Source organism: Ammodytes marinus, assembly GCF_949987685.1.
Source record: "Ammodytes marinus genome assembly, chromosome: 13".
Classification (NCBI taxonomy): domain Eukaryota; kingdom Metazoa; phylum Chordata; class Actinopteri; order Uranoscopiformes; family Ammodytidae; genus Ammodytes; species Ammodytes marinus.
In genome coordinates this window covers 12624457-12648308 of record NC_137217.1, presented here as the reverse complement: position 1 = coordinate 12648308, position 23852 = coordinate 12624457, and the positions used below count along the sequence as shown (strand labels likewise).

Below are 23852 nucleotides of genomic sequence, written 5' to 3'. Positions count from 1 at the left end.
AATGTCAAATTACCCAGGGAACATGAACACATCAAAGTGAAACGCTGACATCTTCTAATCCAATCGTCAAGTGTGTAAACAAATGGAGATGGAGTGTATGGTGCTGGTGTGAGTTTGGCCATCAGTAGTGATGTGCCTTAGGAGCATTTTAGCAGAACATTTTTCAGTCTTCCCCGATGCTGTAAATACCATCTGTTGCTATTTTTTTTTTATATATATATTTATGGGGTAAATTCATACAGGAGTGAGCCTATGAACAGCCTCTAAATTACAGCACATATGTTCACAAGCCAGCGACTGTGAGCCATGAGGGTGTTATAATACATTCACATACAGAAACAGTGTTATATTTGTCTTAGATAGATGCCTCGAGGACATGCTGTAATAGAAGGGGTGCTATAGGTTAAACTATGTATGCCACACATTCTCTTTGCATATTTTGCCCAAGTTATCAAATACAAAGGCCTTTTCCAATTGTGTGGATTTACCATGTTATACAGGATAATGCTTTTGTATACTATCTATGGATAATACCAGTTCTGGTTGTATTTGTTTGGATTGTTGTAACTATTATCACAGTAGATAAATAATGTAGAAACAGCAACGCAGAGTGATTGGTCAACTACAGCACTTGACCTTGTTCATGATTGCCTCCTCTACTAATGTGACTCACTTTTCAGATTTATAATGGCTGAGCTGATTCAAACAGAGAAAACCTACGTCAGAGACCTACGAGAGTGTATGGATGTAAGTATTGACGCACGCACGCACGCACGCACGCACGCACGCACGCACACACACACACACACACACACACACACACACACACACACACACACTCACACTCTTTCTAATGTTATACACAGTTATACTGTATGTGTACTAACTTGTATTGATTGTTCATTCAAATTTAGCCATTTGTTTTACCCCTGCTGTGATTTTTTTTATTATAAATGTTGCCCTTATCTGAGTTTTTAGCTGTTTTCCTTATATGTATCCCAACATGTTCCTTTAACATCTGCAACGTTTACTATTTCAACTAGTTAAGAATTTTTCTCTGTGTTTTTCTTTTGATATTTCAATCAGCTGCACATGAATGTTTATGTGAAAGTTTGTAATTTGATGTCTAGGTATTCAATTGCTTATCCTCTGTTGGGTGTGTTTGTGCAGACATACCTGTGGGAGATGACCAGCGGTGTTGAGGAGATTCCTCCTGGTATCGTCAACAAGGAACACATCATCTTTGGGAACATGCAGGACCTCTACGAGTTCCATCACAAGTCAGTAGTAGAGCAGTGATCCGTGACATTGTGTATTATGTATAAATATGTATACTATAATGTATAAAATAGGTCCCTCAGCTTTTGATTACTCCTCCTTTAAACCTGTCTGTATCCGTACAGTATCTTCCTGAAGGAGTTGGATAAGTATGAGCAACTTCCAGAAGATGTCGGCCATTGTTTCGTGACCTGGGTAAGTTATAAGTTCCTGAGCACTGAGCTGTGATTATACTAGTATCCCTTGTACATTCATGCAGACACTGTAGGTGTGCTTTGTTTTCATCTGAATTAGTTTCTATATGATAAAGTCCATATTAAGAGTACCTTAACGTTACAATAGGCCTATATAGTTTAAACATTGTTCTTAAAGTTGTGGTTTAACATTCATTCTTGATATGTTGTGAGTAAAGTATTGGTGTTGTATCTTCTGCTCAGGCTGATAAGTTCCAGATGTATGTGAACTACTGTAAGAACAAGCCCGACTCCACTCAGCTCATCCTTGAACATGCTGGACCCTACTTTGATGTAAGTACTGTCACTGCCAATAATGCTTGATTTGCAGTTACTTGTGATATTAGTATAACATTCATACATATGCAGTAAGCAGAGATGGAGAATTTGTCATATCTTATGTTATATGGGGGGGGGTTGTTCTTTTTTAGCTTAAAGTTTTGTCTGCACAGTACATGAGTTTCATCTTCCATAAGTCTGTTTCCCTTTTTGATTGACAGGAAATACAGCAAAGGCATCGCCTTGCCAACTCCATCTCCTCTTACCTGATCAAACCAGTCCAGAGAATCACCAAATACCAGCTACTTCTCAAGGTAAGAATGTATCCACTGTAGTGATTCACTTTTCACAGGAAATCAATACCTCAAGTAGTAACTTAAACCTTTAACAAAATCACCATTGTGTTTTTCCTCCTCATTTTAATGTCACTGTTTGTTGTGCTGTAGGAGTTGTTGACATGCTGTGAAGAGGGTAAAGGTGAGATCAAGGATGGTCTTGAAGTGATGCTCAGTGTCCCCAAGAGAGCCAATGATGCCATGCATCTCTCCATGCTGGATGGTGGGTATACACACACAGCCTCACACACGTCTCTGGTATTGTTATCACAGTATGTTTTTATTTTATTTCATAGTCACCTTTGCATTTGCCGAGTGCTTGATGTTTCCTATTAATTGATCTTAGACTGAACTTTTATGAAAGGTATGACTCAAGGCATGAGTCACTTTCAATTCATTTGACAGAAAGTACTGTATTCAACTTCCCTCCATTTGTCACCCACAAACATGTTTCTACATACCCTACACAGACAAACAAACCCCCCTTAATTGCTATTTGCCCCCTCTTCCCTCCCCACCTCAGGGTTTGATGGGAACATTGACTCCCAGGGAGAGTTGATACTCCAGGATTCCTTCCAGGTGTGGGATCCCAAGACTCTGATCCGGAAGGGTCGCGATCGACACCTCTTCCTCTTTGAGATGTCCATGGTCTTCAGCAAAGAAGTCAAAGACTCCAACGGGCATAGCAAGTACCTGTTCAAGAGCAAGCTCTTTGTAAGTAATGTACTTTATCAGACTTTTTCTACCAATTTTTACAACTGTGAAATCAATAAAAATGTGCTCTATGATTCACATTGTTTTTGATTTGATAAAAAATTGTTATACATAATTTATTTCATATTATATCTGTGTGAATTTCAAATGTTCCGACATGTTGTCCCCCCCCCCCCCCCCTCAGACATCCGAGCTTGGAGTGACAGAACACGTGGAGGGAGACCCTTGTAAGTTTGCCCTGTGGGTGGGCAGGACCCCAACCTCAGACAACAAGATCGTCCTCAAGGTATCAACATGTTGGTTTTGATAGTGAAGATAAAGTGGCAATGTTTGGTCAATGCGGTCATATTTACATTGATATTAGCATTTTGAATTAACAACTTAATCCTCTTTTAAATATTTTACGACAGTGTATGATGTAAATTAACAAGTAAGAAGCCACAATATGTGTGCTAATAAGGAGCTTCACTTACCCTGTAAAATAAACCCCCATATGAATCATCTTCACCAGGAGTGGTCAATCTGTTCCACACATAAAGATGAAGAGTCAACCATGTCTGTAGTCCACCCCCACTAGATCCTAGATGTTCAGCCAAGAAAGTCCACTGCCTGTGGGGGGGTTGGAGTGTTACTTTTGGCTACTTATTCACTCATCACACAGAAACATTAGCATAGCAGTTGATAGGTCATTATCCTCACAAACTCACAAGCAACTTGGTAGTTCTAACACAGTGAGTCAGAGGCAATGTTTTATGCAGGGTGTGTGCAGATATGTGTTTCTCTAGGAGAAAATAATTGTGATCCACAATTTTCTGTATTTTCCTCTTAATGTAGGCTACTGTACTTGTTTGTTAAAATGTGCAAATGTGTGCTTTACATCTGTTTTATAACATAACATTTACACCATCTTAATCTGTGTTTTATGTAACACTGTGCCGCAGCAGCCTTGATGCTGCTGGTTGCTAAGTGAAGAAGGAAGATGAGATACAGACGATGGTAGTCATATGCAAAATATGTGTTGCATTGGCTCACTGGCGTAAATTAACAGAAGGCTGACTATAAATGTCCTTAGAATTCTCTGTGGAACCTTATGTGGAGTTAAGGAGACGCTGCTGTTCTCATTTCACATTGTGGTTGAATATGAAAAGCTCAAGATTGCAGGAATAAGAGCGCTCCTGTGGGATCAGACACAACCATAGAATTGCTAAATGACACCTGACACTGTGTTATAGGTCAACACATAATATATTCAAGTGAACAGGCCCAACATTTTACTCACCTGGGTACATTTGTTCATCCTAGAAGCTGTAAATCCAGCCTCAATCTGACCCAATCATTCGTTGTGTCCCAGGCCTCAAGTATCGAGAACAAACAGGACTGGATCAAACACATTCGAGAGGTAATACAGGAGCGAACTGTCCACCTGCGTGGAGCTCTGAAGGAGCCAATCCACATCCCTAAAGCCACTACAACTAAACACAAAGGCAGACGGTAAGCCATCAGTGTTATTACTCTAGACTTAAGTTTTTATTATTGTTGTAAATGAGTTCAAATGTGAATTATTTCTGCAATCATAAAAAGTATAATACTATATAATTTAATAAAAAAAAATTGTATATGCAACACATATTTGTAAATTGAATCAGCCATTGCAAGTTGCAACCATACTGGAGAAAAATGAAGAAGAAAAATCCATGCTGTTACAATGTATCTACTCAATAACTAACCCCTTGTAATAGAAGATACTATCATGCTATGTATGATTATACATAGTATTAACAATGATAACTGCAATGATAATGTCTGCCTGCAGGGACGGAGAGGAGCTGGACAGCCAGGGAGACGCCAGCAGCCAACCAGACACCATCTCTATTGCCTCACGTACATCCCAGAACACATTGGACAGTGATAAGGTAGAAATACACACACACACACACATACACATACACACCATCTCCAGGATTTCTTCATAACTAAAATAAACAAGGAAGCACGAAAGAGATACACAAAATAGACTATAATACGGTAGACAGATAGATATTTTTTCAAATTTCCCTTAACATGTCACACTATTCAGTTGATCCAGTCAGTTTGTAGCCTTTCTGCCATTGGTCCTTATAATGCCAGCACACAGTGACATGATGGCCAGAAGCCGCTATTTAAGGGCGCACTCACACTAGTGCCGTTTGCCTGTTCCGTGCTCAGCACGATTCAGCACGATCCCCCCCCCCCTCCCCACTCCCCCCGCAGGCCCGTGCTCACACTGCTCGTGGCCTGGGCACACTTGCACCTTGCCTACGTCACCGTGCGCGTTTAGGATTTGGAGCTTAGTCTACTTGTAGGCTATACGACTGTTTGTGAATATTTTCATCCGGCCAAATTTGCATTAAATATTCCACTTCCACATTAGAGCAACGAGAATCCTTAAGCTATTGTTTTTTTTTTTTTTAAATGTAGCCTTGACGTAATAGGTCGCGGTGGACAGTCTCATATTTGTGCAGCACGCTGTTTATTATTAATATAACGGCCCGTCATCAGACCATATGTATCCGGATGGTTTTGTACACATCGATCGCTCCATCAAATCCAAGTCAGAACTTTTTGTATGGGCAGAGATCGTTTTTTTAAGTGTCTTTATAAAGTTTCTTGTTAAACCTTAGTGTAGGCTATACTGTTTCCTTATCACCGGGCCGTGGTGTGTTGTTTTGGGTGCGTCTCCACCGCCATGCGTAAATGCAGTTATGACAGCTGACGGGAGGAAAAAGAAAAAAAATCATCTGACGAACGTGAGTAAACACGAAAACCTTTTTGCTGTGCTTTCTGAGCCGACCTAATTAGCTCTCTCCCTCTTTTATTAGCCCACACCTAGGCTTACACACACGTTAATTCTCACACATTATAGCTACAAGTCCAAGTGTTGGGCAATTCTGGTGCCGACTAGTAAGGCAGCGGACGTTAACGGACAATGCATCCTTAATAAATTCACGTCAGGAACGCCGCCTGTGCGCTTGCTTGTGCGCGTGTCATCTCATTAGCATCTGTACTTTGGCCACGGCACACCTCTCCCAGGTAGCCGTGGCCAAGGGGCTGTTCCGTGCTGGAATACGGTTGGCGTGGTCACACTAGGCCAAACGTTCTAGACTTTAGTATGCTAATAAGCTTTGGCACGGGGCCGCGGCCCTAGTGTGAGTGGCCCCTTATTAGATACAGGAAATGTCCTTGTGTCGTTTCCTGTGAAAGTGTTGGATTGTGTGCAGAAGAGGAGATGGTCCATCTCACTTTAAAGCAGTGTGTGTGTGTGTGTGTGTGTGTGTGTGTGTGTGTGTGTGTGTGTGTGTGTGTGTGTGTGTGTGTGTGTGTGTGTGTGTGTGTGTGTGTGTGTGTGTGTGTGTGTGTGTGTGTGTGTGTGTGTGTGTGTGTGTGTGTGTGTGTGTGTGTGTGTGTGTGTGTGTGTGTGTGTGTGTGAGAGAGAGAGAGAGGGAATCTTAGGTCACTGGAAACAGACACAGTCGGCTATGGTTATGTGTGGTAATAGCACCACAGAAGGCCTGTCCTCCTACGCTCAGTATGAGCAGCCATAAAGCCAACACACACACACCAGCACACATATATACAAATTACGTCCATCCTTTTTATGTCACACTAATTATAAACACATGAGGTCATTATTTCACACTGGAGTTGGACTTCCACCAACTAAGTGTCATAAACGTGTTTTTTACGTCAAATAAAGAAACTTTTTAGGTAACTGTTATCACAAAGCTCAGCTCTGTGGTGCGCTTTGTGCTAACATGGGCGGCTGTGGCAAAGTGGGTAGTGCGGTCGTCCACTATGTTGCAGGGTTGCTGGTTCAATTCCCCCCGTCTCCCTGCCACTTGCCCGATAGTTAGATTGCACCCTGCATACACCGATAGCAGCAGCTACCGGTGTATGCAGGGTGCAATGAATGTGTGTGTGATTTGGTGAATGTGTACAAAACAATGTAAAGCGCTTTGAGTCTGTGAAAAGTGCTATATAAGTGGAGTCCATTTACCATTTCAACGTACCAAATTGTAAAAGGTAAAGAGGTGAGCAATGTGTGTGTGTGTGTGTGTGTGTGCGTGTGTCACACTTGTGTCAAAACTATCGCTTATAAATCATTAAGTGGTCCCTCAGTTAGGGACATACTCCCATGCATACACATTCAGAAACACAATCACACATGCAAATACCAGGTTTGCATCTCAATCTCACTTTTTGAATGACTCTCTTTATCTCTCTCTCTTTCTCTCTCTGATCACTCTCTGTGAATCCTCTCATTCAAGAGGCAGTGACAGTGGTGTGTTTGTGTGTCCATGTGTGGTTGAGCTTAAGTGAATGACTTGTGTGTCACCAGCTTCAGCCTCCCACACTCTTTACACAGAGGATGCTCCTCTGAATGGCAGACAGGAGAGCACAGTTTTGAGTCCTCGCGACCATCGATCTCTTACTTTGCTTCAAACACAGACATATTCAGGCGATCGCTGTGTGCTATCCCTTTAAATTTCTGCTGCACTAGTTGTTGTTAACTGGAAATTACTGCAAACAACATTTGTATGAAGAGAAGGATGGATTGACTGCTCCACTCTGAGGGGAGAGACACACAACAGGGAATCATTTAACCTTGAATAGTCTGATTGTAAGCAGCCGCGGAGAAGCGCTGTTGACTGCAGCTTTTCTTTTTTGCAACTTTTCTTCTGGTCTTTGGATTTTTGAGTCACTCTCTCTGCTGTTTTTTTACAAGTGGAAATATTTGATTCAAAGTTAGATACATTTGGCTATTTTTCAGGCGACTTGTGCTCCTCTAGTCAGCATCTTCTCGTTGTGATCGAGGACTATTCTAGTGGATTGCTGAAGAGATCAGACTGCCGTAGAGTTTTCTTGCTCTTTTTAATCGACTTATCTCGCAATGAGGGAGTGGAGAACAGGGGAGAGGCTGAAGGGCTCAAATCCTGTTTCTCAGCTTCTCAGCTCTCTGGCTTTACCTCACTACCAAAGGGTATGTTGCTCAGTGTGTGCTTTGTGGTACTTGAAAGAAAACACAAATGTCATTCATCGACACAGCTAAAATCTTTGAAATGATTGATGCAATTTTTTTCAGTTGTGAAGGATAATGCAACAAAATATAGAACATATAGAATAAGGAATTAAAATATAATTTCAGCTGCAGTGAATAAATGTAGTTTGCTGGTTATGTGACTATAATTAACTGTATGACTCTGTTCATCTGTGATCAAGTCATATTTACTGCTCACAATATAATACGTAACATTTTATTGGACAATGTATAGTGTTTTCATAAACTGAAAATGCGTTCTTAAAATAGAAAATAAATGCTTACAAGTTAAAAACTGGTGATAATTAATGAATAATTAACTATTTCATTTGTTCTATTCCTATGTTAAGAGCGGACAGGTTCCACGTTATTGGACATTTGTGTGATTAAAATGAATTAATTGTGTTTAATAAAGCCAATTAACTTTAATTATATCCAAGATAATCTGAAATGGCATTATCTTGTATGTCGTCTTTGGTCAGTAACACCATTTCTGCACCCTCTGCTGTACTTTTGCTGTATTTCTTTCACCTGTGAGTCTCATAGAGCACTTATTTAAGCGGTCAAAGCCTCAACATCATTACACAGCTGCATTTTCAGTCAAGTGGTGATGAACAGAAACACTTGTCAGAATAACCAGTGAGCATAATGACTAATTCCACTTTGTGCCACGTCTATCTCAGACTGCCTTTCTTTTCATAGGCACTCAGATCGCAGTCAGATCGTCAGAGTGACGTGTTGTTCAATTGTGTGAATGAGTCATCAATCATCAGCACATGTACACTTTCACTGTACAGTGCTGCTTGAGCACCTCACTACATACATTCCTAATAAATTCCATTTTGTTTTATGACTTGTTGGAATAAATGTATCCTCTAGGAATGTCCTGTGGAGACTGCAGTCATGCTTTGTGGAAGTCGAAATGAATAAATTAATATCAACATTTATTTACAGATAGACATTGATTGTTTTTTAATAGATGTCCCTTCTGTCTTCCTTCTATTTCAGCTGTCCGGAGGCTGTGAGTTGACGGTGGTGATCCATGACTTTGTGGCCAGTAACGGTCACAGTGGGGAGCTGACTGTGCGTCGAGGCCAGACAGTGGAGGTTCTGGAACGGCTCCATGACAAGCCAGACTGGTGCCTGGTGAGGACCACTGACCGCTCTCCTGCCCAGGAGGGCATCGTACCCTGCGCCATGCTCTGTATCGCTCACTCCAGGTCCTCCATGGAGATGGAGGGGCTCTTCAACCACAAAGGTAGGAGGGGAATGTTTCTTGTGATATTAATACTGAGACTGCTAGGTGGACTTGAAGTTATTTTCTCATATTAAGACACATCTGAACCCTTCAGAACATTAGAATCTCAATTATTTCATGTTTCAGTGGCCTGCGGAACCTTCTTATTTACTGCATGTCACATCCATGCACATATGGACACTTTAAACATAAGGGAAACTGTAATAAGATGTATTTCTTTCTTTTTTTGTTGGAAATATAGCATCTGTGACTTGCAAAACCTTCACTTCTTAGCGTACAGCTCCTTAGGGAAGTATGTGCATGTGATTCTATGTGTTGCTATGCAACTGTAGAAATACCAATTGAAGCGCTTCTCTCTTTTAATTATCTCAAAATAATTTCAACCTTCTAATTCCCGGCACAGTGCTTACATCCACAGATCTCATTGCAGTCAGAAACCTTTCTTTTTGTCTTGTTCATGCAGCAGCATGCAAGGGTTCAATCCTGGAAGATATGATGTCAAAATGTGCATCTGTAGTCGTGCCAATAGGATCTTATTAAGACGAGTCAATAACCTAGTTCCTGGGATTTTCCACGGTCTGTTTTATCATCACACCACCTCTGGTTACCGTAAAATAAATATTTCTGAATCATGTCCTGCCAGAAAATGTACTTCACAAAAAAAGGTTAATGTTAAAATGTGAGAATTCATCATACAGTATACATTCACTAGTCCGACTTGTATTTTGAGATTTTGAGATAAAAGAATGGGATGCAACACGTTAGCTTACAGCGTGGCCACTATTGTGCCACAAAAATACATTTCATAACATGTAGGGCTCATTGTATAATAACTAATCTTGAATAAAGGGTTATAGCCTTGTTAGTTATTATCCAATATACAATGTTTCTGTCATAGCAGTAGAGATATGCAATGAAGGCCTGATCACGTTGACTTTTGTTAATCCTTTTATGCTCCCATAATTAAAAGTCAACATGGCACAGAAACAAAATCTACTGTAAACCCCCTGAGCATGTATTTGGCTCAAGTTCTCTGTGATAAAGATCTAGTAGCAGGCTCAGGTGGTATTCAACAACAGGTATTGTTAAGGGTTCCTTTATCTTCTAGGTGTGAATCAGGTCAAATCCTGGTGTTATCCAGTTCTATATTCTTATGAAATGTTAAATAAGTTAATGATCAAATATAATGATAGATAGATAGATAGATAGATAGATAGATAGATAGATAGATAGATAGATAGATAGATAGATAGATAGATAGATAGATAGATAGATAGATAGATAGATAGATAGATAGATAGATAGATAGATAGATTATCCAACCAATGCTAAAGTACCAGCCAAAGAACAGATATAGCTCAGAGGAAAGGACTCTACACAACACATACCTACTGCTCACTTGTTTGGCTGGAGTTTGGAGCTGCTGTCATCACGTCAGAAGTTTCCGCTTGTGCCTTTCTCTCTTCAGTCTGGAAGAGTGGGTGAGAGCTGTACTGCTTGTTTCTATGGTAATATAGCGTACAAATGTTTTTCTAGCACCCTTTTTGTAGGAAGAAGTATGAGGGAAGGTCCGCATTTGTATCGGAAATTATAGAATGCTTGTACATACAGAAACTCACAACTTTTGAGTTAGAAAAACGATTAACTTGTTTTGCACAGGGAAAAGGGTAGCATTTCCCAACTGCTTGTCTTATGCTTTTGACTGCAGCGTCATTGTTTCTCATCTCAGTTTGCTTATAGAGGCTCCTTTTTTATCTGTCCTTGGTCCATTGGTTGCGACTTACCCACCCTCACTGTGTCTGGGTGGCCAGAGGGAGTGATGAAAAGGAGCTCCTCACTGCTGTGGTCATAAAAAACAAGGCTGTGACTGAGGAGGACGAGGACAAGGATGGACAAAAAGCATCTCTGCTACTTTGTCAGCCCTTTGTGTTTACTGACTAACCATGTAGGCCACTTTGTCCAGAGTTGTAGAAGGTTGACGGTTAAGGAGATTAGCCTTCTCCCTGGGAAAACTCCCCATTCCTTACTTCGTCTCACAACCAGGGAATAATTGACTGCCAATCTCAAATAGATTGGAATGGTTCACATACAGAAGGATTAGCTTGCAAAGTGTATGGCTGGCAGCTGGTTGTCGGCACTGGTAATAGGATGTTTTAGTGTTTTTCACATCTATAGCATGTGTTCAGTGTGTGTATGTTTTGGTTCTAAATATTGACTCAAATCCTGTGTTGTTCAATGATCTGCTGAAACCTGTGCAAACCTAAACATTCTTACTTAATTGAATTTGGACCAGTTTAATCTACAGACTAATCACATTTTCAGTTGAGGAAAGCCCCCTGTTTATCAAAACATGCAGGTTGACTCTCTCACAATGAAATGCAAACTAAGGTACACACTTAATGACAGTGTTATTGATAAAAGGACTCTGTAAGGAGCAGAGTGTGACTGCAGGCGGTTTATACAAGTGTGTGCGTGTTTGAACAGGAAAGTGTGTGTTTAGAGCCTGGGGAGACACACAAACACACACACACACACACACACACACACACACACACACACACACACACACACACACACACACATACAAAGTTAAACAGGGAGGTCTTTGTGCATCTGGCCTGCAAAGCTACCCTACACTGTGCAGTGTATCAAGTTAAGTTTTGAATATACAGATAGAAGTAGTAACAAAACTCTTGAAAACCACTAATGGAGATTCAGATTTCTTAAAAATCTGAAATTACCGGTAGTAATTTATTACTGTATAAGACATTTATTCATTGGGCATTTTGCTGTTCACTTTTCCTTGCTTTCATAACCAAGTCTATATTTGTTCCAAGAATACTTCAAACCTTGTGGGCATCCTAATGCCTGTAAAATATGCACCCGCCCACACATACTGAGTGGGTGCTTCTACAAAGGGTAATACGGTAGATGCGCTGCATGTTTGCAGACATCCCTTTGGAACAGCAGAGGCACAGCGGAGGCTTGCCCAATATCCTCACAGCAGCCTACTCGTGAGGGAGGGAGGGAGGGAGGAAGGGAGATACAAAGAGAGAGAGAGAGAAAACATCCAACTCTCTAATGCTGCATTTGACTTTTTCTTTTTCCTCACATTGGACATCTCTTGGACACTCTCTAAGGAATTTCAGCGACATTGTTACTGCAGACTTATTTTTTACTTTGAATTATAGGTCATTTCTACTACAATTTAAGGTTTAGCATAGAAATGTAATGCATGGATTATTTAGTTGTCTTACCTGTGGAGATGCTTTGAAGAACGATTTCAAGTCAGATTTTCAGAGGCTTAATCTCCTACTGACATGGCCCGCGGGATCGAGTCCTTAGTGTCTCTAAACCCATTTTGCACTATGGATTCAGCACAGGGAGGACACTCTGACAACTGTAAATTCTGGCTGCTGGACCTGGGTAGGTGCTTCCATCATGTGTAACGCAGGAATAACAACCTAATGTGTAGGAGGACACAAAGCAGTGGTTTGCTCTCGGTTTTTATGTTAAAATTAAACAATTCCTGCTTTTTTTAATTCTGTACCGTGAGTTGTTCTAGTTTGGTGGTATGATTTGTTAATCTTATCGTGATCAAGGTGATGCACAAACTATTTTTAGACTTTCTTTATTTGACAGCTTAGCCTTGGTTTTTCGTGGATTCTACACCAGCTATTTGCAAATGGGTTTAGTGAAAAGGGCATTCACTAATCGGGTGTGGATTATGTTGTGGCATAATGGCAGTGAAAGTAATTTAGTAAATGCACTGTTATGTGATGAGATATTAAATCTACTGTGCTCACATTGACAAGATTATATCCTAGTGTCCGTATGCCAGGTCAAGCGGATGGGCAGAGTCTGGTACTTTAGACCCTAGGGGGAAAGAGGAACAAATGATGTCCGAAAAAAAAAATACAATAGAATAGCAAAATGAGGAGCTTCTCACATTCCCGAGCCTTATCCTGTCCATTGTGTTGGCAGTCTACCATATACAACTCAAATAAAGCCTTTAAAACACCCTAATATCGGACTCATTTTGCCAACATTTGCAGTGGGTGGTCTCTAAACTAAACTCACCCATAAATCCCATATGAACTCCTACTCCATACCCCCCCCATAACTATGGGTGTTGGTGACAAGCCCTCTCCAGCATTGTCCACATTTTTACAGAGCAGTCAGCCAAACCCCCCAGAGCTTTTCACCCCCCATGCACCTTCACCCCTAAAAGCTTGTCTCCAACCACACCGACTGATGTTTGTGTGTGTCTGTTTGCTTGTATCACTGTCCCCGGTGAAGATAAGACCGCAGAGGTGCTCCCCTGTTGACACCTCTGGAATCCCAGGTATGCTTCTGTGGAGCTGCGTAGACTTTCAGGGACACTCCCCTCCCCTCCCCTCCCTTCCCTCCTATTCTGAGACACAGCAACACACACAAAGTTGTAAATCTAACATGCTCTTTGCAGTAGCCTGAGTAAGCAGTGACTGAATTATGATGGCATATCGCTAGCGTGTCAACATCTGAAGAAGCAGTGGATGGCATCCGGCGCACTCTTGGTTGGTCTCTTGTCTTGAGAATCAGCATGCAAAGTTAAACGGAGTATATCTACAGTATGTGTTGCATCTATGTACATGTACATGTAGGAATGAATTACTATAAGTACATACTTGCAGTACCCTGCAACATGGAGATATACAAGGTATGACTTAAATGATCATCAGTCGTCTTAACAGTATGATGCATTAGTGTAGTTTCCTGCAGCTTCAGGGAAATGGCCACCAATGACTTGTTTTGTATGTAGTGTCAGCCTATTGCCAAGACATGCATTTCATTTTGTTCTAGTTTTGCGATTTGTGAAATGGCTTAAAATTCAATGATTGTGTTAACCAGAGGAGAACCATTAGTTTATGTGAATCCATGAAGTACAACCTCAACAAATGAGGAGGCCTCTTGGATTAGAGGACAAACATCTTCAAGACTACTATTTCAGTCCAGTGTATTATTCATTTTGTCCTGATGTCCTCTTTGTAGCGGCAAGGTTGCAAGACTGATTGAAAAAGTGTTTATTTGCATGGCTCAAATGTAATCCTTAATATAAAAACAATGATGATGTGAGGAGGAAAATGTCTTAACTAGAGTCAGCCCCTGCAAATAAACAATTGGTCCTCCATTTTTTTGTTTCCCATGAGTAAGAGCCTGGCCAGCTGTTCCCGAGGAGTCTCCACTATGAAGGCCGCCCTGCAGGGCAAAGGGCCAAGGTCACGCCCTCGGTGTGTGTATGTGTGTCTCTCGGGTTATTTTCTACTAAGGAGGAATGTGTCAAGGCTGCTGACCCCATGTTTCATCCATTCACGCCCCTGTTAGCACAGCCCTCGTCAGTCTAATCAGTGCATATCGATAGCACCAGATGCTTATCTAACCGTCAAAGTTTGATCATTAGAGTTAGATTTATTCGCTTTTTTAGGTTATTTCGCCAAAAGCACCACATTATCCATTGTTCAATTATTCCTGAAGCTATATTCTTTATTAACATCCACTTTAATTTAATGAATAGATATATGTCCCTAGTTCAGCGTATTCCCTTTCATTTATAAAATTCCAAATTCATGGAATTCTACTTTTTTATATTATTGAGGAGGCTGGTGACCATACATGCAGTGATCTAATTTTTTACATGTTCTGAACATTTGAAAGACATTCAAAGGGATTTGTTTGGTTCTCATGACAAACCCAATTGCTGTGAAATGACAGTGTAAAATATGTGTTTGCTTAACTTGAACCGCAGCCTTACGTAATAGCTGAGACCTACTTGTGAACAGCATGCTTACATGTTGGGCTTTGACCCCAGCGATTCTCCGCTCTGTTTGCTCTACATGTCTGGCTCCCCGCTTCGTTCCCTTTTAAGAGTTTACAGCTAAGTGTTACACTGTGTACGCAAGTAGGTGTCTGCTGTAGGTCACCACCATTGTTGTTGAGTTATAACAAAAAATAGAACATATGGGCCTGGTTTACTTTAGGAAATAACAGTTCTGTGAAGCATAAGTAGTTACAGTGATTTACCCAAAGCATAAGGAGCTTAGAAACCCTGGTCTAGTCAGCACCTTTATTGTCTGCTTTTAGTATGAATAGTGAATGAAATACACTAGTGTGATCCTGTGAAGTAACAATATCTAGAAGTCATGAATTAATAGTTCTTAAGAGACCAGCAATTGGAAATGCTATGGTAGTCTGTGTCATCAGGATAACAGCCTTAAATAGGCTCCATGATTGTACCCATGACTAAAACATTCCTGGGCAGTATCGTAATGAACAGTTGTGACTCTGGTTTTCATTTGGTACAGCAGGGGAGACGGTGGAGGCAGTTAAATCCCTTAGTTTCCCTAAAAATCCATACTAAATCGACAAGGAGGTTGCATGCAATGATTAATGCCAATAAAAGGTATCATCATCCATCAAATTGCCCTACAGCAATGCGGACAACCCGTCCATCCACACATCCTATCTTTAAATATGTCCTTTGGGTGGAATTTTATCCACCTCCAGAGCTGTTTACGTTTGCCCTTTTCTGGATGATAGACCAGTATCCATCTGAATTTCTGTCTGGTAGAAAAATTGAATTGCAGGATGAAAACAGGATAAAAGGATGTGTCCTCGCCTGCTCTGCCTTAAACATATTCACGTTATTGTCCGCCTGACTCACGGTTAAGACAAGTCTCGCACGAGGCAGCTTAAGTGTTGCAGAATCGGTGAAAGTTCGTGGCTGGTATCGGCTCAGGATATGCTGAACATATCTCCCAATGACCTGGGCTTTGTCAGATAGAGGAGTCTCAGTAGAAAAAAGGCTTTAGAGAGCTTTTAACGCGGCCCGATGTGGGAGATGCTTTTTATTCTGGGAACTGTGCTTTTTTTCTCTCCTTGCATGCCATGTGAGAACACATGCTTTGTATCAGCAGGAGGGCAGTAAAAAATGAGTCTCCCAGAGGCTGAATGACTGACACGCACGTTCACATTCGCAGATGCGTTCATTCAGGGCTGTGTGAACGTGTCCAATAAGGAGAAGGCAGAATTTCCACACCTGCCATTCATAAGAGCCATTCAGCTGGTCACATGGTTTAATCTCTAGCAGCTGCATCTTTATAACCACTTGAATAGCTAAACGATGGAGAGAGTGAAGCCGGAATCTCGCAAACCTTTTACTTTTAAGTGCCACTGCTGCAAAATATCCTAACATGAATATAATGTAGTCTTGTATTTAGACTGTATTGAATATATTTCTCATAAATAGCCATCTATGTTTACTTTTCTTTTCTATGTTAAGCTTTGAAGCTCAGCGACTCACGATGTGATGTTATTCAATCGAAAGGAGAGCGTTGTCCTTGAGTTAACTCCAGCATTCATCTGCTAAATAAGAACGACGACATCTCCTGAAATCTTCCTGCACCAAGAAATCATTTCCTGGTTTAGTTTAGCTACAGCTCGGATCAACTTTGCATTAAAAGTGATACAAAAAAAATCCGGTGTGTTGTGTATTCAGAGGCCTTAAAGTATGAGGACTCAGTTGTATCCCATGAATGTGTCTCACTGGGGTTATTCGTTAGATTGCTAGACTTACTCTCCTCATCCTCGGGTGGTTGCTGAAGTTCTTGCTCTCCTTTTTATTGGCAGCAGAGAAAGGGAGGCTTTTAAATAAATCATACTGTTACCTTTTTGTTTAACAGCAAAGTCTCATAGGAGGTGAAAGGTCTTTTCCAGGGAATGCTTTGTGGTGTCAGAGTTGGGAGTCAAAGTTGTAATGATACAGCACACAAAGGAATCTCATCCTCAACATTATCATTCCGGGATTCCTTGGTCAGACAGCTTGTTGAGCCGATTTGAGAGATCTTGTTTCTTATTTCACTAGCATGAAGCAGCATTTTTAATGATGTTAAGAAGAACTATCAAGGGTTTGTCAGGACAGTGGAGGGGAATGGGTCTAAAGATACGATAGGAAGAACAGGAATGAATAAGCAGCAGCCAGGTGAGACAGGCAAGCTGGATGTATCTTTGTAGTTCTCAGACAAAGCATCAAACATCCCTTTATCATGTATTCTTTTTTTCTCTCATGGCTCTTTTATAAGTCGAAGAAGAGCTCTCCTCCTACATATTCCCCAAGGATGACTGTGTGGAGGAGGCTAGCCTGCCTACTGCACATAAACAGATGCAAACACTGTACAAACAAACAAACATCCACACATATTGTTATTATATACCGTGTCTTTTCGTCAAAGTTGTCTCAATACATTTAAACTCACATGTGCATTCATGGAACATAGAATATTATATAAAGGTTACGCTAACCTTTTCAGCAGACGACATTATTAATTAAATGGGTTATTTGTTGTTTGGCGTTAATCCCTGAATTAAAAGACCTGTCAATCAACGTAAAACTAATAGCAAATTCCAATCTTGTGCTTTGATTTTTTTCTTGGTGGGATTATTTCGTTTTCTGCATTTGGATTATGCCTCTTAATACTTGTGTTGATAATCAATAATATTAACATTTTCTTTTTTCTTTTTTCTCCCCCTCACCCTTAGACACCTTGTCTGTATCCACCAATGACGCCCTACAACCGGGCTCCAGCCACACCCTGGGTCCTCACCCCTCGCCGGGGCCCAAACGTCCCGGGAACACTCTGAGGAAGTGGCTGACCAGTCCCGTACGCAGGCTCAGCTCGGGCAAAGCTGACGGCCACGTGAAGAAGCTGGCCCACAAGCACAAGAAGAACCGCGACGGCACGCGCAAGAACATGGACATCATGGCCGGATCGCATAAGGACCCCGATGACAGCGCCGCCACGCCACAGGACGAGACCCTGGAGGAGGTAAGACAACGGACAGCAGCGCAGTGAATGACTGACCTCACTGTCCGGAGGTCCTAGGGTGGTAGGATGGCCCATAGAGGAAAGAGGAGCCATCCAGTAATCATGAGGTCGCTGGTTCGATCCCCCGTGGTGATATTTGTAAAAACCAGTGGTTGCTGGTAGTATTATATGTACGGCGCCCATCATCTCTACTATTGTGTCCTTGAGCAAGACACTTAACCCATTAAAACTGCTCCAGGGGCGCTGTACTAAGGCTGACCCTGCGCTCTGACCCTCTCCAAAGTGTGGTAACTTGAGAGGGGATATGCGAAGAAGGAATTTGGATGTACCTTGTGTAAATTGACAAATAAAGAAACTTAATTGAACTTAAATGGAAGACACTGTTTTTGTGTCTCAACCTTGTTGCACCATCATTGATGTTCTCTTCTCTCTCTCTCTCTGTCTGCAGCGTATGCGTAATGAGGGCCTGAGCAGTGGCACCCTGTCCAAGTCCTCCTCGTCAGGCATGCAGAGCTGTGGCGAGGAGGAAGGAGAGGAGGGTCCGGATGCTGTCCCTCTACCTCCCCCCATGGCCATCCAGCAACACAGTCTGCTGCAGCCCGACCCACAAGACGACAAGGTGGGTCACACAGGGCAATCCAAATATATGTGGATGTACTCTATACAGAACTATGCATTGTCAAAGAGAACGGTATGCAGAGAACACAATGCACAATACCACCAAAAACAAAAGAAGAAGAATTGTGTTCAAGTCCGTTTTGTCTGTTTGAGTCTCACCAGAACAAACATAGATACAGGTGTTTATTGTTTTTGTTTTAAATGGGCGAAAAAACGCCTCCTCTTCATCAGCAAAGTAGTGGCACCCGCATTTGGGTGAGGGTTGCAAATGTAAAAACCAGGTAACATAGAGTAAGGCAGGCAGGCACAAATAAAATGCTCTTCACTTCATAGGAATATGCTTATTGTTGTAGGGTTTAAATTAGAATTTTCAGAATTGTTATTTTATTATATATTTAATCCTCATTGATCTAAATGTAGACAGTAAGATCTTTTGTGTTTGGTTCCATCTTGAGCTGTATAAATATCCCTTTAAACCCACAGCTAACAATAATAAATTAAACTTTTACTTCGGGACTAATAACCTTTCTTTTTTCTCTCTTATTTTCTTGATGGTTGCATGTTCCTTCCTTTAGCATTACGTTGATTTCTGTTCTGCTTCTCTTCTTTCCCAGTTCCCCTATCTCTCCATGTAAAACCACTTCATCGTCTCCAATTTGGGTCTTTTTTTAGTTCACCTTCTTTCTTGCCTTTTTGTTCTCTTTCTTTCACCAACTAAATGTCATTCCCTCGGAATGCAATTGTTGTACTGTTGCTGAAGCGAATACTCCATTCACAGGTGTTTGTGGGACAAAATGGTGAATTCCCATTAAGTCTGGTTTTGAAACAGGGTTTCCTTTTAAAACATTGACAGCCACTGTGCCTCAGACTGGGTTATGTTGCAGAGGCAAACCTTCTCTCCAATGGAGTATCAAGCAACACTGTTTGCTGTACATAAGTTGTTTGATCAATCATGATGCTCGTGCTTGAAGAGCAGTCCATCCCTGACCTAAACCCACCTCATAACCCCTGTTTCCCTGAGAGCAGTTTGTGATTGGCTCCGACTTGGCCCCTAATTAACCCTTTTATTAGGGAGATCACACCCACCCAAGTCCTTATTTGGACATGTGGAATATCGGTGTCCAAACTCAACAATGGTGAGCCTGATCACATACACAGTAGTAGCCATTGAGAATGTACTGTAAAGTGTCCTGCACGCATCCAGCTCTGCCAAGATTTACATTTGTATTTTTTTTTTACCATAACTATTAAAAAAAATCTGTCTTTCTTCCATTTTGTGTCTCTCTTCCAGTCTGCATCCCGTCTGTCTGCTCGTCCCAACAGCTCAGAGACACCCAGTGCTGCTGAACTGGTCAGTGCCATAGAAGAGCTGGTCAAGAGCAAGATGGTGAGATCCAAGTCATAAACATAAATCACAAGTACACACATATGTGGCAGAATTGTACAAACAAAGAACAATTTCAGATAGATTGCCATTATTTTACAAGTACGCACACACTTTTTTTTTTATTCTGGCGTTGTTGACAGAGAATGGCATCACAGCCTTCTAGTCATCTGTCAGTACTGTGATTCACTATGCCATCTGTCCACTGTTCCAACAAATGGGCATTGCACTCTGCCCAACATCCCCAACACACACACACACACACACATGCCCACTGGCCTGCATACAGTACAGTGCAGACACATACCAAAGTAAAAGATAATACGTTTCCCTCTGGCGTCACATAGATTAATTTTGATCCTTGGTGATGATCTCTGTTAAACCGAAACATGCTGTCGAAAAAAGATAAGATCAAACACTTTTTTAAATACTTGTTCAGCCTCGAGACATTCATTTTATCCAACTCTTTTTTTCCCCCCTATCCTTTTCCTTCCTCTTTTTCCCCTCAGTCACTGGAGGACCGGCCCAGTTCTCTGTCAGTGGAGCAGGGCGACAGCAGCTCTCCCTCCCTCAACCCCTCAGACAACTCCCTCCTGTCCTCCTCTTCGCCCATCGACGAGTTGGACGAGCGCAAGTCTGGCTTCCTCAAGAGAAGACAGTGAGTTACCAGCCGGTGTCTTTGTTAGCGTTTTGATAAACAAAAGGCTGCAGCCGAAGTTCAGTCAGTCAATCCTGTCCGTCTTCATTTGTGTGCTTATATGGAACATTTCTGATGTTCATCCACGGCCACATGATGAGTGCATAACGTTTGTGTTACACGGTCGGCGGTGACAATTTTCTGGTTTGTGTCTCTCAGTTATGTGCTTCTGGAGCTGGTGGAGACTGAGAGGGACTATGTCAGAGATCTGGGATCAGTTGTGGAGGTAAATACTTTTTTTTAAGACATGTAATCAAGTATCTTTACATAAGCTTTCAGAGATAGTTTTGGTTTGGTCAGTCAGTGTTTGCTGTGTGTTTAACTCGTTTCTTCGACTTCCCTCCCCTCAGGGCTACATGAGCAGGATGAAAGATGAAGGAGCTCCAGATGACATGAGAGGCAAAGACAAAATTGTCTTTGGAAACATCCATCAGATATACGACTGGCACAAAGAGTACGCTGGCAGTCTTCTTCAGTGAACATTCCCTCAAATGTCCACTACAAAATAAAAATTGTATTATCTGCTCGAGCATGAAAAGACAGTATAAAGATTCTTTAAAAAGACAGTCAGTATCATGTTGTTTGGCAGGTTAAATCATGTTTTCCTCTCTTGATGGGTCCACAGTTTCTTCCTGGGAGAGCTAGAGAAATGTTTGGAGGATCCTGACAGGCTTGCTCCTTTATTCGTCAAACAAGTAAGATGCCTTTTCATTGTGCATTGTATTTATTTTATTTAAAGGCCGATTATCAAGTACATCTTATTGAATTTGAATGAGGGATTAATTAAGGAAATATCATTTTCTAAGCAGTCCTATTTTTATCACTTCTAAAAACGACCCTTGTGTTCTGGTGTTGTTCCAATTGCAGGAGCGGAGGCTGCACATGTACATTGTGTACTGCCAGAACAAACCTAAATCCGAGCACATTGTGTCAGAGTACATTGACACTTACTTTGAGGTAAGATTGCTAAACCATTATAAGCCTACTTAAACCTCCAGAATGTTCTCTGAAGTTGTATTCCCCTCAGTTTTAGCTAGAGTTAATAATATATGTATCCTTTACCAGGACCTCAAGCAGCGATTGGGCCACAGATTGCAGATCACTGACCTGCTAATCAAACCCATCCAACGTATCATGAAGTACCAGTTAATACTTAAGGTAAATGCACCGTAGTGTTTCTTACTTTGCAGGCTGAATTCAGGCAAATTAAAAGCATATGTATTGAACATGCAGTGTTGATCAACATGTAATAATGTTTTTTCCAATGCATTTAAACTCTCACAGGATCTCCTCAAAGTTTCTAAGAAGGCCGGAGTGGATACGACAGAGATGGAGGTAATGTCAAACTCAGGTTTTTAGCTCAAACTTTGTAAAAGTATGTAAAATAATCTATTTATATTTTTCAGATGCCTTTACCTTTATATGTATATGTTAATTGTGTGTTTATTGTGTGCACCATCTGACTACAACAAATACCTTGTATGTACCTGCCTGGCAATAAAACTATTCTGACTCTGCTGGTCTACTATAGAAAGCTGTGGAGGTGATGTGTGTGGTCCCCAAGCGCTGCAATGACATGATGAATGTTGGCCGCCTTCAAGGCTTCGAGGTTAGACTCCTCTTTATCCTTTGTCTCTCTGTGTGTGTGTGTGTGTGTGTGTGTGTGTGTGTGTGTGTGTGTGTGTGTGTGTGTGTGTGTGTGTGTGTGTGTGTGTGTGTGTGGTGTGTGCTTGGACAACAACACTTAATCAAATAAGGCAACAGTAAATTGTTTAGACTGTACAAATTAATTTCTAAAACTATATCAGTTAACTCCCACCAGGTGTCAGTGTACCCTCATATATTGCAGAAAAGTTAAAAGTACTTTTTTGGTTTTTCTCTTGCCTGTTCCAAATGTAAGTTATGGAAACCGGTAGAAAATATAAAAGATTGGTTTTATTGATGTTGAAATGCTGTCATCCGCTATCCATGTCTTTCTCCTGATTCCCCTTTCCATCTTGCCCCGTCTCCAGGGTAAAATTGTGGCGCAGGGTAGATTGCTCCTTCAAGACACCTTCATGGTGGCAGACCAGGATGGAGGGCTTCTCTCCAGGATGAAAGAAAGAAGAATCTTCTTGTTTGAACAGATTGTCATCTTCAGTGAGCCCATAGACAAAAAGAAGGGCTTCTCCACTCCTGGCTACCTCTTTAAGAACAACATCAAGGTTAGTGTAGTTCGATAAAAACACAGAAAGCTAGAGGCAGGTAAAAGGTAAGCCTCTCACAATTGATGCAATGACACTATGGGTCTATGGATGTTAAGTTCATGTTATGCAGATTGTGCTCAAGTTTCTTAATCGAGAGCTCATGTCAAACTTATTATCTCCCCCTCTTTTTATCTTCCTCCTTTCCCGTCTCCCTACCTCAGGTGAGCTGGTTGGGTTTAGAAGAGAATGCAGAGGACCCCTGCAAGTTCACCCTCACTTCCAGATCTTCTAGTGGCACTCTGGAGAGGTACACCCTACATGCAACCAGCCCTGGCATCAGTCAAGTCTGGATCCACCAGGTCAGCCAGATTCTGGAGAACCAGCGCAATTTCCTCAATGGTAAGAGAATGGTGACACAATGACGAGCTTAGACAAAAAAAAAAGATTGCTTTACTCTTTCCTTTAGTGAACAAGTAGCATGATTGTTTGAGTTGTCAGTATTGTCTTTGTCTTAGTGTTTACAACTACTTGAACTAAATAATCTACAGTTTTTCTTTCTTGAACTTTAATTGTATGATATGAGTGAAATGTTGCCCCTCGTCCTCTGCCACAAGCTCTGACATCCCCCATAGAGTACCAGAGGAACCATGTGGGTGGTGGCGGGCCGGGCGGCCCACCCAGCAGTAGCAGTGGTCCAGGGGCCTTCCAGGAGGCAGCAGCCCTAACAGTAGCTCCAGCATGGGAGGTGGAGGAGGGGGCGGTGGAGGCTCAGGAGGGAGCAGCTCCTCCTCTCTGTGCGCCCCTCGCTCCAGACCCTCCCGTATCCCACAGCCTTCCTCACGCCTCCCCCAACCCGTACACCACCACCACCCCCCGGGCCCCGAGGGCCCAGACAGATCAGCAGGTATGTGGTCACCCCTGCCACCCTCAGTCCC

At 41.7% G+C, this 23852-nt stretch overlaps 1 protein-coding gene across 2 annotated transcripts in view; it reads left to right on the top strand.

Moving 5' to 3' along the window:
* triob (trio Rho guanine nucleotide exchange factor b) overlaps positions 1–23852 on the top strand; it is a 110906-nt gene that overhangs the window by 74194 nt on the left and 12860 nt on the right. For both annotated transcript variants that reach the window (XM_080039272.1, XM_080039273.1), the window contains 25 exons: positions 681–747; positions 1171–1280; positions 1404–1473; positions 1716–1805; positions 2012–2104; positions 2237–2348; positions 2649–2839; positions 3024–3125; positions 4191–4330; positions 4653–4752; positions 8922–9171; positions 17746–18032; positions 18481–18651; positions 19942–20037; positions 20544–20692; positions 20891–20957; positions 21082–21185; positions 21357–21426; positions 21599–21688; positions 21797–21889; positions 22016–22066; positions 22263–22340; positions 22744–22935; positions 23139–23316; positions 23532–23821. In XM_080039272.1, the coding sequence (XP_079895398.1) occupies positions 681–747; positions 1171–1280; positions 1404–1473; positions 1716–1805; positions 2012–2104; positions 2237–2348; positions 2649–2839; positions 3024–3125; positions 4191–4330; positions 4653–4752; positions 8922–9171; positions 17746–18032; positions 18481–18651; positions 19942–20037; positions 20544–20692; positions 20891–20957; positions 21082–21185; positions 21357–21426; positions 21599–21688; positions 21797–21889; positions 22016–22066; positions 22263–22340; positions 22744–22935; positions 23139–23316; positions 23532–23821 (3241 nt within the window). The remainder of the gene's footprint in view (positions 1–680; positions 748–1170; positions 1281–1403; positions 1474–1715; positions 1806–2011; positions 2105–2236; positions 2349–2648; positions 2840–3023; positions 3126–4190; positions 4331–4652; positions 4753–8921; positions 9172–17745; positions 18033–18480; positions 18652–19941; positions 20038–20543; positions 20693–20890; positions 20958–21081; positions 21186–21356; positions 21427–21598; positions 21689–21796; positions 21890–22015; positions 22067–22262; positions 22341–22743; positions 22936–23138; positions 23317–23531; positions 23822–23852) is intronic.